We start from the raw sequence: 13,205 nt of genomic DNA, 5'->3' as shown, positions 1-13,205 counted from the left end.
TCACTGCCTCTCAGTCACGTGATCAGTGCATGCTCAGTCACGTGATCAGTGCATGCTCCCCCATGTGATCAGGGCCTGCTCAGTCACGTGATCAGGGTGTGCTGAATCAAGGGATTAGCGCTTGCTCAGCTGCATGCTTAATCCCTGCTCAGCTGCGTGACTCGTGCCTGATCAGCTGTGTGATTAGTCCCTGCTCAGCTGCGTGATTAGTGCCTGCTCAAGACCGGGTTAGGAGCCGGCTGAGTGACGTGATTAGAGTCTGCTTAGCCACTTCATTACACCCACCCAACCGTTCCCCGAGCTCCATGGCCCCACATCCCAGGCAAGGAGACCTGAACGTGGCTAGGGGGAGAAGGTGGCCCCTTCCTTCCTCTCCCTCTAAGCCCCAGGGCCTGGGGAGCCTGGCAGCATGTCGAGGAGGGCCTGGTACTCGTCCTCACTGAGGGGTGTTTCCAGGGTGGCCTCAACTCCTTCTTCCCCCGCAGGGGACCCCGGGGAAGACCAGGGCGTGTCCTGGATGGCCGTGGCAGCCAAGATTTCCTCTAGGAGGCTGGGTGGCCCGGGGAGGGCTGGGTGGGGCCCTGCGACGACAGGAGAGGACCCCGGAGAAGGGCCCGGCGAGCCCGGGAGGCCCGCGGCAGCCGGGAGCTCGCCCGGGAGGGCGAGGTGCGCTCGTTCATCGGCAGAGGGCCCCAGGGAAGGCCCCGGCGTGTCCGGGGTGCCCGTGGCCGCCAAGAGCTCGTCTAGGAAGCTGGGTGCCCCTGGGAGGGCAGGGCCCACCCCTTCGTCGGCAGCGGCCCCCGGGGAAGGCGCCTGCGTGCCCGGGACGCCCGTGGCCGCCAAGAGCTCATCTAGGAGGCTCGTCGAGCTTGGAAGGCTGGGGGCCTGGGGCTGTGGCTCCAGCGGAGGGGCCGTGCCTTCGCCGTAGGGTGACTCCGGCCACCGCGGGATGTGTGTCTCCGGCTGCCCAGGCGGCAGGATGGCCCCTTGCCCAGGCTGCCCGGGGGCCGTGACGGCAGGGGAGCACGCGGCCCAGGGAGCTGCTCCCTGGGGAGGAGGCGGTGGCCTCCCACTTGGCTGGAGGGCCGCCGGGCTGGGCTGGACCACGAAGATCATCAACGGCTGGCCCACGCAGACCCCAGAGGCAGCCCCGGGCACCCAGAAAGTGGGGGCCCCAAAAGGAGCAGCTGCAGCCAAGGGTGGCATGCTCTCCTGTGGCTGAGAGGGGCGAAGGGGAGGAGAGGTGCTCTGGACAGCGGGTGGGGCCCTTCGGTCCTCTGGAGCAGGAGTCGTCGTCGTGGCTGGTGCGCCGCCTGGCCCCTGGGCCCGGCCGTTGCCGGGCCCGCTTGGGCTCCGCTGGGGGTGCCGAGCTCTTCGGTTTTGAAACCATATCTAGGGGAGCAAAAGGCAGACAGGCACATCAGAAGCCGTGGCCGTCCAGATCACCCACCGTGCTGGCGCCGCGCGGCGCCCGTTCGACAGCCCGCCCGGCCGCCCGGCCTCTGGTCTGTCAGGCCCAGGGCGACTTCTGCAGGGCCATTTTCTGCAAACGAATCCCTTGGCCCTGGGAAATGAGGGGTGCCCGCACGGCCAGAAGCGGCCCAAAACCCTCCACTCAGGCCGCCGACTTTCGGCCCCTTCCCCCCAAGCCCCAGCCCCAGCCCCAGCCTACGTGTATCCAGCTCCAGACGCTTGGCAGGCCTGAACCCTCCTTGCTCCTGGGCCACGTCCTGGGCCCGTGCGCTGGCTGCAGAACTTACCTGGATGCGAGGTTCTGGGATTCCCGTCTGACGAGCCAGTTCCTCCCTGGCGGCAATCCCCGGAAGCGATCCCTCGTGAAGGCTTGCACGAGGATCCTGGTCTGAGAAGGAGAGATGACTGTCCTCTTTCTCCGGGCCTCTCTGGCCGAGTCTTCTACCAACGAAAGGAACACACCGAGAGGGGAGGACGTTAAGGCCCGTGGGGCGTTCACGGCACAGACACCCTAGAGGGTGTGGAGGGGAGGGAGAGGCCCACACCCCTGAATCACTACAGGTGGCTCTGCCGCCGGGGCAGGGCTCTAAGGAATACACCCACAGATGGATCGCGTGCCTGGGTCCCTGGTGGGCGCGTGCGTGTGCACGCACACTCCCCACACACGCATGTCCCTGGGTGTCTCTCTCCTCCTCCGGCCTTGCCGCCGAGTGCCCTGAAGCATGGTCCTCGGCCAAGGCTGCCCGGGCAGCCGGAGCCTAAGGTTCCCGACGGGGGCTGGGGAGGGGGTGCAAAGGGGGAACACTGCGGCCCGCCCACGCCGACTGGGGGCGTCTTGCCCCGATCTGGGACACTGATGGGGGCAGCAACCACACAGCCCTGTTTCCTCCTCCTCCTCACCCCCCCTCCCCCCTAACCCCCCAGCCCCACCCCCGTGGTGTTTCTGGGCCTCCCGTGCTCATCCACCAGCAGAGAGTATTCTCTGGCGAGAGGGGAGGGTTCGGGACCCCCTCTGGGGGACTTGCCTTTGGAGAGAACGCTGGCTAATTTACCTTGAGAGGAAGACTGAGGTCGGGGAGGTGGCGACGGTGGCCTGGGCGTGGACGTTGGCCCCCCTTCCCCTTCTTGGCGCACGTGTTCAGACGGCGGCCGGCTCTGCTTTGACCGTCTTCTACGTTGGTTTTGAAACCAGACCTAGGGGCAAACAGAGAGAATTCCTTCTCAGGAGAAAGGCCGCCAGATGCTTTCAGCTGCCTTGGATCGGCATGGAGAGCCTTGAAAGGGAGAACGGGTGGAGAGGCGGGGGGCCTACCTGAACTCTGCTTTCGTCAACGCCGAGCTCTCGGGCCAGTCGTTCTCTGGTCGCTATCCCAGGGTAGGGGTTCTGTTGAAAGAGCGCTTGCAGGGCGTCCTTCTGGCTCGGCTTCAGAACGAGCCTCCTCCTTCGAGATCCTGTGGCGATGGGGCCTGTGGAAGAAGAGAAGAAAGGGAAGCGCCTCAGACCAGAGCACCTGGTGGAGGACTCGACGGGGGAGCCCAAGCATGCTCCCCGCCCAGGGCAGTTGCCCCTGTGCCTGAGCAGAGCCGGGAGCCCGGGGACGGGGTGTGCATTTGGAAGTCGCTTGGCTACAGCCCGACAGCCAGGCTGAGAGGCAAGGGGCGGTAGCCCCCACACCCACCCCCACCCAGGCCGGAATGCAAGAAACGCGAGCAAGCAGAAAGGAAACCAAACCCAGCCCCAAAACAAAGGCGGCAAAGAGTCCCCACCCCCCACCCCCCCAACGAAGACCACGACACTATCCCGCCGCATGTTTCCACCCGTCTGGTCGAGATGCCTGGGAAACGTCTGGATGGGGCTTCTCCCACATTTCCCTCCATCACGATGCCAACGGGAGGGGACCTGGCTTCTCCGGGCTAACACGAGCACGGGCCATATTTGCCGCCAGTAGCGGAAAAGGAAAGGGAAACGAAGCGAAGCCCAACCCTCAATGGCAGAAGGCACCAGGCCATTGTTGTGAGAAAGCCACTGAAGGAGGCCAAGCCCCAGAGCTCCCCGACTCCCATTCCGGCAGGAAGAGGAGGATAAAGGGCCCCATCCCAGCCCCCGCAACCCGCACCCCCCACCCCCACCCCCACCCCCACCCCCACCCCCTTCCACCAACACCGTCTTCCCAGAAAAGAGAAGGGAGAAGCCACGTGTGTGCCAAAGGAGCAAAACGAACAAACGATGCCCCTTTGGGCACAGCCGACTCCTGGGAACCGTGGCCCCAGCCGGCCGGTCCCTGCCGTTCTCGGTGGTGGGTGGACACGTTTGCCATGAACCCGTGGCCGAGGCGATCCACGGATCCCCCGAGACGTGACCCGACCCCAGGGACCCGAGGGCGAACGTACCGCGTGAGGTGCTGGAGGAGCCGGACGAAGCCATGGTGGGAGAGCCGCACGGACGCTGCAGACTGCTGGCCTAGTGGGCCGGGACCCAGCCGCTCAGGACCTTGGAGAGCGGGAGGCGGCTCCGCCCCTATTTATGTAAATAGGGGTGGGTGCGTAGATGGAGGGGACGCCCCTGGCCTCTTTCGCAGGAGAGACCCTGGACAAGAATCCAGTGGAGCCAGTGGGCTTCCACGGGCCCGGCCCGTGCCCCAGACAGACCCCCAAGGTCCACCGTTGGGCTGGGCGGGCAGTTCGGGGGCTTTGGTTTGTGGCCCTCCCACGCAGCGGGTGGGGTCAACCCCGGGCCCAGGGGCCGTCAGCAGTGCCCAGAGAGCTAACTGCCCGGGAATTCCCCTGGGGTCCCTTTGACGTGGCCGGCCACGCCCCCTTGCCCAGCCTGCCTTGCCTTCCAAGCCGCTCTGGGTTTTCCCGCCTTTTCACATTCCACACGTCCCTTGACCTCAATTGCCCCCGCCGGCTCCTGCGAGGCATGGCGGGACACCGGATGCTCTCTCCAGTGCCTCCACCTAGATCCCTCGCTTTCCTTGCCTCCGTTCCCCACGCCCCTCCCCAACTCCTCCGTGCCCTCTTGGCGTCCTTTCCCTGCAGCAGTCCCAGACCACCACCCCCAGGGCTTTGAGCCGCCTGGAGCTCAAGGCTCCGGCCAGAGATGTGAAGGGCCAGCGTCTCAACCAGAGCAGCTCATGCCATTTGGGGCTTCAACATGTGGAGCCTGAGGCCCGCGTCTCCCCAGCCCACCCCCCAGCCCAAGTGCCCTGGAGATACCCGCGAAAGGGGACAGACAGTGTACAACCTACCCCCGCCCCCCCTAACACACACACACACACACACACACACACACACACACACACTGTTAGGGAGGAGGTTCCACTAAGCCAAGGAAGGAAGCATGGACGTTCTGGACACAACGGAGCCGTCACCCGTGCGCCAACAAGGTGACATGGAAAGAGCGTGTGCTTTCTCGAAGACATGGAGGGCGGCGAGGAGGAGGAGGAAATCAGGAGGCCGGAGCAGACAAAGGAGGAAGAAGGCGGTGTCAAGCACCGCGGGGGATGGACGATGAGAGGCACTTCTCTTTGCGCTGTGAACAGGGTGAAAAGAGTGAACGGAAAAGAAACGAACGAGCCACAGCAGCACACCACCACCGCACCCCACCCCACCCCACCCCCCCCGCCCCCAACTCCCCCTGCCCCCACCCCACCGTCTGGGCCGATGTATTCTTTGGCCAGCCGGGCTTCTAAACCCACCACGGGGCTTCACGTGAGAACAGGCAGGCGTTCGTATGTACTTCAAAACCATGGGGCCTGTGAAACTCAGGAACGGGTTTGCAAGTAAAGCACGTATGTCTGTCTGTATGTCTGCCGGTGACGGGAGGATGCTGGCGGCAGGGCGAGCTGAGTCACTGTACTGTGAGGGTCAGAGAGAGAGACAGGGAGATGACGGGCCTTTGCAGATAATACGACCGGGCACGTGGGCACACATGGACAGGGAGTCTGGTCGTGAAAGCGGTTGTGTGGGTAGGTCCCTACTGCTGGCTCCGAGGATCTGACCTCCGGACACCCGCCCAGAGAAGGCACCTTGAAACCCAGGGAAACGTGTCCCTGACGCAGCATTCTAGGGATACCTGCAGGGCGTGCCGGGGCTTGAAGCTGAGTCCCAGACGCGGGCTCTGCCCACCCCCACCCCCCCGCCCCCTCCCCCGACCCCTCTCTCCCTCCCTCCCTCTGTCCCCGACTCCCCCCGCCTCCCTCCCTCTCCCGCTCTCCCACTCAGCCTTCCCCAACTCTCTCCCTGCGCCCCCCACCCACTCGGCCCCCTCCCACCTTGCACCTCCCACCCTCCCACCTTTGCACTCCCCGGTCTCCCGCTCCCCTCCCTCTGCTGCCCCTGGCATAGGGAAGGAGTTCTCCTGTGTGGACTGCTGGAAAGACGGGACCAGAAGACCGAAGAGCCAGACACAAAGAACTTGTGCCGGGCACGGGGTTTCTTTCCCGGGCCCATGGAATGTTCCCTCTGAGGCAGCCCCTTGGTCACTGCCATGCAGGGAGGGCTTGAGGCTTCAGGTAGGGTGTCCCCGTTTGGGGCGGGGCCCAGCTTCCCAAAGGTCCAGCACTCGGGTTTGTCCCCAGGGTTGTCCGTAGACATCCCGTCTGTATTCTCTCCTCTTCCCACACAAAACAGCTCCCACCCACCCACCCACCCACCCTTTCCCCGAGCTCCATGGCCCCACATCCCAGGCAAGGAGACCTGAACGTGGCTAGGGGAGAAGGTGGCCCCTTCCTTCCTCTCCCTCTAAGCCCCAGGGCCTGGGGAGCCTGGCAGCATGTCGAGGAGGGCCTGGTACTCGTCCTCACTGAGGGGTGTTTCCAGGGTGGCCTCAACTCCTTCTTCCCCGCAGGGGACCCGGGGAAGACCAGGGCGTGTCCTGGATGGCCGTGGCAGCCAAGATTTCCTCTAGGAGGCTGGGTGGCCCGGGGAGGGCTGGGTGGGGCCCTGCGACGACAGGAGAGGACCCCGGAGAAGGGCCCGGCGAGCCCGGGAGGCCCGCGGCAGCCGGGAGCTCGCCCGGGAGGGCGAGGTGCGCTCGTTCATCGGCAGAGGGCCCCAGGGAAGGCCCCGGCGTGTCCGGGGTGCCCGTGGCCGCCAAGAGCTCGTCTAGGAAGCTGGGTGCCCCTGGGAGGGCAGGGCCCACCCCTTCGTCGGCAGCGGCCCCCGGGGAAGGCGCCTGCGTGCCCGGGACGCCCGTGGCCGCCAAGAGCTCATCTAGGAGGCTCGTCGAGCTTGGAAGGCTGGGGGCCTGGGGCTGTGGCTCCAGCGGAGGGGCCGTGCCTTCGCCGTAGGGTGACTCCGGCCACCGCGGGATGTGTGTCTCCGGCTGCCCAGGCGGCAGGATGGCCCCTTGCCCAGGCTGCCCGGGGGCCGTGACGGCAGGGGAGCACGCGGCCCAGGGAGCTGCTCCCTGGGGAGGAGGCGGTGGCCTCCCACTTGGCTGGAGGGCCGCCGGGCTGGGCTGGACCACGAAGATCATCAACGGCTGGCCCACGCAGACCCCAGAGGCAGCCCCGGGCACCCAGAAAGTGGGGGCCCCAAAAGGAGCAGCTGCAGCCAAGGGTGGCATGCTCTCCTGTGGCTGAGAGGGGCGAAGGGGAGGAGAGGTGCTCTGGACAGCGGGTGGGGCCCTTCGGTCCTCTGGAGCAGGAGTCGTCGTCGTGGCTGGTGCGCCGCCTGGCCCCTGGGCCCGGCCGTTGCCGGGCCCGCTTGGGCTCCGCTGGGGGTGCCGAGCTCTTCGGTTTTGAAACCATATCTAGGGGAGCAAAAGGCAGACAGGCACATCAGAAGCCGTGGCCGTCCAGATCACCCACCGTGCTGGCGCCGCCGCGGCGCCCGTTCGACAGCCCGCCCGGCCGCCCGGCCTCTGGTCTGTCAGGCCCAGGGCGACTTCTGCAGGGCCATTTTCTGCAAACGAATCCCTTGGCCCTGGGAAATGAGGGGGTGCCCGCACGGCCAGAAGCGGCCCAAAACCCTCCACTCAGGCCGCCGACTTTCGGCCCCTTCCCCCCCAAGCCCCAGCCCCAGCCCCAGCCTACGTGTATCCAGCTCCAGACGCTTGGCAGGCCTGAACCCTCCTTGCTCCTGGGCCACGTCCTGGGCCCGTGCGCTGGCTGCAGAACTTACCTGGATGCGAGGTTCTGGGATTCCCGTCTGACGAGCCAGTTCCTCCCTGGCGGCAATCCCCGGAAGCGATCCCTCGTGAAGGCTTGCACGAGGATCCTGGTCTGAGAAGGAGAGATGACTGTCCTCTTTCTCCGGGCCTCTCTGGCCGAGTCTTCTACCAACGAAAGGAACACACCGAGAGGGGAGGACGTTAAGGCCCGTGGGGCGTTCACGGCACAGACACCCTAGAGGGTGTGGAGGGGAGGGAGAGGCCCACACCCCTGAATCACTACAGGTGGCTCTGCCGCCGGGGCAGGGCTCTAAGGAATACACCCACAGATGGATCGCGTGCCTGGGTCCCTGGTGGGCGCGTGCGTGTGCACGCACACTCCCCACACACGCATGTCCCTGGGTGTCTCTCTCCTCCTCCGGCCTTGCCGCCGAGTGCCCTGAAGCATGGTCCTCGGCCAAGGCTGCCCGGGCAGCCGGAGCCTAAGGTTCCCGACGGGGGCTGGGGAGGGGGTGCAAAGGGGGAACACTGCGGCCCGCCCACGCCGACTGGGGGCGTCTTGCCCCGATCTGGGACACTGATGGGGGCAGCAACCACACAGCCCTGTTTCCTCCTCCTCCTCACCCCCCTCCCCCTACCCCCCAGCCCCACCCCCGTGGTGTTTCTGGGCCTCCCGTGCTCATCCACCAGCAGAGAGTATTCTCTGGCGAGAGGGGGGAGGGTTCGGGACCCCCTCTGGGGGACTTGCCTTTGGAGAGAACGCTGGCTAATTTACCTTGAGAGGAAGACTGAGGTCGGGGAGGTGGCGACGGTGGCCTGGGCGTGGACGTTGGCCCCCCTTCCCCTTCTTGGCGCACGTGTTCAGACGGCGGCCGGCTCTGCTTTGACCGTCTTCTACGTTGGTTTTGAAACCAGACCTAGGGGCAAACAGAGAGAATTCCTTCTCAGGAGAAAGGCCGCCAGATGCTTTCAGCTGCCTTGGATCGGCATGGAGAGCCTTGAAAGGGAGAACGGGTGGAGAGGCGGGGGGCCTACCTGAACTCTGCTTTCGTCAACGCCGAGCTCTCGGGCCAGTCGTTCTCTGGTGGCTATCCCAGGGTAGGGGTTCTGTTGAAAGAGCGCTTGCAGGGCGTCCTTCTGGCTCGGCTTCAGAACGAGCCTCCTCCTTCGAGATCCTGTGGCGATGGGGCCTGTGGAAGAAGAGAAGAAAGGGAAGCGCCTCAGACCAGAGCACCTGGTGGAGGACTCGACGGGGGAGCCCAAGCATGCTCCCCGCCCAGGGCAGTTGCCCCTGTGCCTGAGCAGAGCCGGGAGCCCGGGGACGGGGTGTGCATTTGGAAGTCGCTTGGCTACAGCCCGACAGCCAGGCTGAGAGGCAAGGGGCGGTAGCCCCCACACCCACCCCCACCCAGGCCGGAATGCAAGAAACGCGAGCAAGCAGAAAGGAAACCAAACCCAGCCCCAAAACAAAGGCGGCAAAGAGTCCCCACCCCCCACCCCCCCAACGAAGACCACGACACTATCCCGCCGCATGTTTCCACCCGTCTGGTCGAGATGCCTGGGAAACGTCTGGATGGGGCTTCTCCCACATTTCCCTCCATCACGATGCCAACGGGAGGGGACCTGGCTTCTCCGGGCTAACACGAGCACGGGCCATATTTGCCGCCAGTAGCGGAAAAGGAAAGGGAAACGAAGCGAAGCCCAACCCTCAATGGCAGAAGGCACCAGGCCATTGTTGTGAGAAAGCCACTGAAGGAGGCCAAGCCCCAGAGCTCCCGACTCCCATTCCGGCAGGAAGAGGAGGATAAAGGGCCCCATCCCAGCCCCCGCAACCCGCACCCCCCACCCCCACCCCCACCCCCACCCCCACCCCCTTCCAACAACACCGTCTTCCCAGAAAAGAGAAGGGAGAAGCCACGTGTGTGCCAAAGGAGCAAAACGAACAAACGATGCCCCTTTGGGCACAGCCGACTCCTGGGAACCGTGGCCCCAGCCGGCCGGTCCCTGCCGTTCTCGGTGGTGGGTGGACACGTTTGCCGTGAACCCGTGGCCGAGGCGATCCACGGATCCCCCGAGACGTGACCCGACCCCAGGGACCCGAGGGCGAACGTACCGCGTGAGGTGCTGGAGGAGCCGGACGAAGCCATGGTGGGAGAGCCGCACGGACGCTGCAGACTGCTGGCCTAGTGGGCCGGGACCCAGCCGCTCAGGACCTTGGAGAGCGGGAGGCGGCTCCGCCCCTATTTATGTAAATAGGGGTGGGTGCGTAGATGGAGGGGACGCCCCTGGCCTCTTTCGCAGGAGAGACCCTGGACAAGAATCCAGTGGAGCCAGTGGGCTTCCACGGGCCCGGCCCGTGCCCCAGACAGACCCCCAAGGTCCACCGTTGGGCTGGGCGGGCAGTTCGGGGGCTTTGGTTTGTGGCCCTCCCACGCAGCGGGTGGGGTCAACCCCGGGCCCAGGGGCCGTCAGCAGTGCCCAGAGAGCTAACTGCCCGGGAATTCCCCTGGGGTCCCTTTGACGTGGCCGGCCACGCCCCCTTGCCCAGCCTGCCTTGCCTTCCAAGCCGCTCTGGGTTTTCCCGCCTTTTCACATTCCACACGTCCCTTGACCTCATTTGCCCCCGCCGGCTCCTGCGAGGCATGGCGGGACACCGGATGCTCTCTCCAGTGCCTCCACCTAGATCCCTCGCTTTCCTTGCCTCCGTTCCCCACGCCCCTCCCCAACTCCTCCGTGCCCTCTTGGCGTCCTTTCCCTGCAGCAGTCCCAGACCACCACCCCCAGGGCTTTGAGCCGCCTGGAGCTCAAGGCTCTGGCCAGAGATGTGAAGGGCCAGCGTCTCAACCAGAGCAGCTCATGCCATTTGGGGCTTCTTCATGTGGAGCCTGAGGCCCGCGTCTCCCCAGCCCACCCCCCAGCCCAAGTGCCCTGGAGATACCCGCGAAAGGGGACAGACAGTGTACAACCTACCCCCGCCCCCCCCCACACACACACACACACACACACACACACACACACACACTGTTAGGGAGGAGGTTCCACTAAGCCAAGGAAGGAAGCATGGACGTTCTGGACACAACGGAGCCGTCACCCGTGCGCCAACAAGGTGACATGGAAAGAGCGTGTGCTTTCTCGAAGACATGGAGGGCGGCGAGGAGGAGGAGGAAATCAGGAGGCCGGAGCAGACAAAGGAGGAAGAAGGCGGTGTCAAGCACCGCGGGGGATGGACGATGAGAGGCACTTCTCTTTGCGCTGTGAACAGGGTGAAAAGAGTGAACGGAAAAGAAACGAACGAGCCACAGCAGCACACCACCACCGCACCCCACCCCACCCCACCCCCGCCCCCAACTCCCCCTGCCCCCACCCCACCGTCTGGGCCGATGTATTCTTTGGCCAGCCGGGCTTCTAAACCCACCACGGGGCTTCACGTGAGAACAGGCAGGCGTTCGTATGTACTTCAAAACCATGGGGCCTGTGAAACTCAGGAACGGGTTTGCAAGTAAAGCACGTATGTCTGTCTGTATGTCTGCCTGTGACGGGAGGATGCTGGGAGGGCGAGCTGAGTCACTGTACTGTGAGGGTCAGAGAGAGAGACAGGGAGATGACGGGCCTTTGCAGATAATACGACCGGGCACGTGGGCACACATGGACAGGGAGTCTGGTCGTGAAAGCGGTTGTGTGGGTAGGTCCCTACTGCTGGCTCCGAGGATCTGACCTCCGGACACCCGCCCAGAGAAGGCACCTTGAAACCCAGGGAAACGTGTCCCTGACGCAGCATTCTAGGGATACCTGCAGGGCGTGCCGGGGGCTTGAAGCTGAGTCCCAGACGCGGGCTCTGCCCACCCCCACCCCCCCGCCCCCTCCCCCGACCCCCTCTCCCTCCCTCCCTCTGTCCCCGACTCCCCCGCCTCCCTCCCTCTCCCGCTCTCCCACTCAGCCTTCCCCAACTCTCTCCCTGCGCCCCCCACCCACTCGGCCCCCTCCCACCTTGCACCTCCCACCCTCCCACCTTTGCACTCCCCGGTCTCCCGCTCCCCTCCCTCTGCTGCCCCTGGCATAGGGAAGGAGTTCTCCTGTGTGGACTGCTGGAAAGACGGGACCAGAAGACCGAAGAGCCAGACACAAAGAACTTGTGCCGGGCACGGGGTTTCTTTCCCGGGCCCATGGAATGTTCCCTCTGAGGCAGCCCCTTGGTCACTGCCATGCAGGGAGGGCTTGAGGCTTCAGGTAGGGTGTCCCCGCTTGGGGCGGGGCCCAGCTTCCCAAAGGTCCAGCACTCGGGTTTGTCCCCAGGGTTGTCCGTAGACATCCCGTCTGTATTCTCTCCTCTTCCCACACAAAACAGCTCCCACCCACCCACCCACCCACCCTTTCCCCGAGCTCCATGGCCCCACATCCCAGGCAAGGAGACCTGAACGTGGCTAGGGGGAGAAGGTGGCCCCTTCCTTCCTCTCCCTCTAAGCCCCAGGGCCTGGGGAGCCTGGCAGCATGTCGAGGAGGGCCTGGTACTCGTCCTCACTGAGGGGTGTTTCCAGGGTGGCCTCAACTCCTTCTTCCCCCGCAGGGGACCCCGGGGAAGACCAGGGCGTGTCCTGGATGGCCGTGGCAGCCAAGATTTCCTCTAGGAGGCTGGGTGGCCCGGGAGGGCTGGGTGGGGCCCTGCGACGACAGGAGAGGACCCCGGAGAAGGGCCCGGCGAGCCCGGGAGGCCCGCGGCAGCCGGGAGCTCGCCCGGGAGGGCGAGGTGCGCTCGTTCATCGGCAGAGGGCCCCAGGGAAGGCCCCGGCGTGTCCGGGGTGCCCGTGGCCGCCAAGAGCTCGTCTAGGAAGCTGGGTGCCCCTGGGAGGGCAGGGCCCACCCCTTCGTCGGCAGCGGCCCCCGGGGAAGGCGCCTGCGTGCCCGGGACGCCCGTGGCCGCCAAGAGCTCATCTAGGAGGCTCGTCGAGCTTGGAAGGCTGGGGGCCTGGGGCTGTGGCTCCAGCGGAGGGGCCGTGCCTTCGCCGTAGGGTGACTCCGGCCACCGCGGGATGTGTGTCTCCGGCTGCCCAGGCGGCAGGATGGCCCCTTGCCCAGGCTGCCCGGGGGCCGTGACGGCAGGGGAGCACGCGGCCCAGGGAGCTGCTCCCTGGGGAGGAGGCGGTGGCCTCCCACTTGGCTGGAGGGCCGCCGGGCTGGGCTGGACCACGAAGATCATCAACGGCTGGCCCACGCAGACCCCAGAGGCAGCCCCGGGCACCCAGAAAGTGGGGGCCCCAAAAGGAGCAGCTGCAGCCAAGGGTGGCATGCTCTCCTGTGGCTGAGAGGGGCGAAGGGGAGGAGAGGTGCTCTGGACAGCGGGTGGGGCCCTTCGGTCCTCTGGAGCAGGAGTCGTCGTCGTGGCTGGTGCGCCGCCTGGCCCCTGGGCCCGGCCGTTGCCGGGCCCGCTTGGGCTCCGCTGGGGGTGCCGAGCTCTTCGGTTTTGAAACCATATCTAGGGGAGCAAAAGGCAGACAGGCACATCAGAAGCCGTGGCCGTCCAGATCACCCACCGTGCTGGCGCCGCCGCGGCGCCCGTTCGACAGCCCGCCCGGCCGCCCGGCCTCTGGTCTGTCAGGCCCAGGGCGACTTCTGCAGGGCC

The 13,205-nt window shown here is 65.8% G+C and overlaps 1 protein-coding gene across 1 annotated transcript; it reads right to left on the bottom strand.

The window, feature by feature from the left end:
* Positions 1–342: 342 nt before the first annotated feature.
* LOC133243987 (double homeobox protein 4-like protein 2) lies at positions 343–3,898 on the bottom strand. Its single transcript, XM_061410671.1, has 7 exons — positions 3,865–3,898; positions 2,786–2,940; positions 2,127–2,231; positions 1,761–1,984; positions 1,338–1,392; positions 431–1,218; positions 343–376 (listed from the first exon to the last, which is right to left on the bottom strand). Exons 1-7 carry the CDS (start codon positions 3,896–3,898, stop codon positions 343–345), a joined length of 1,395 nt encoding a protein of 464 aa, XP_061266655.1.
* Between the last annotated feature and the right edge of the window lie 9,307 nt (positions 3,899–13,205).

The sequence above is a fragment of the Bos javanicus genome, unplaced genomic scaffold, assembly GCF_032452875.1.
Source record: "Bos javanicus breed banteng unplaced genomic scaffold, ARS-OSU_banteng_1.0 tig00000070_1, whole genome shotgun sequence".
NCBI lineage: Eukaryota > Metazoa > Chordata > Mammalia > Artiodactyla > Bovidae > Bos > Bos javanicus.
The sequence above is the reverse complement of the archived record's forward strand: the minus strand, read 5'-3'. Positions and strand labels throughout refer to the sequence as shown.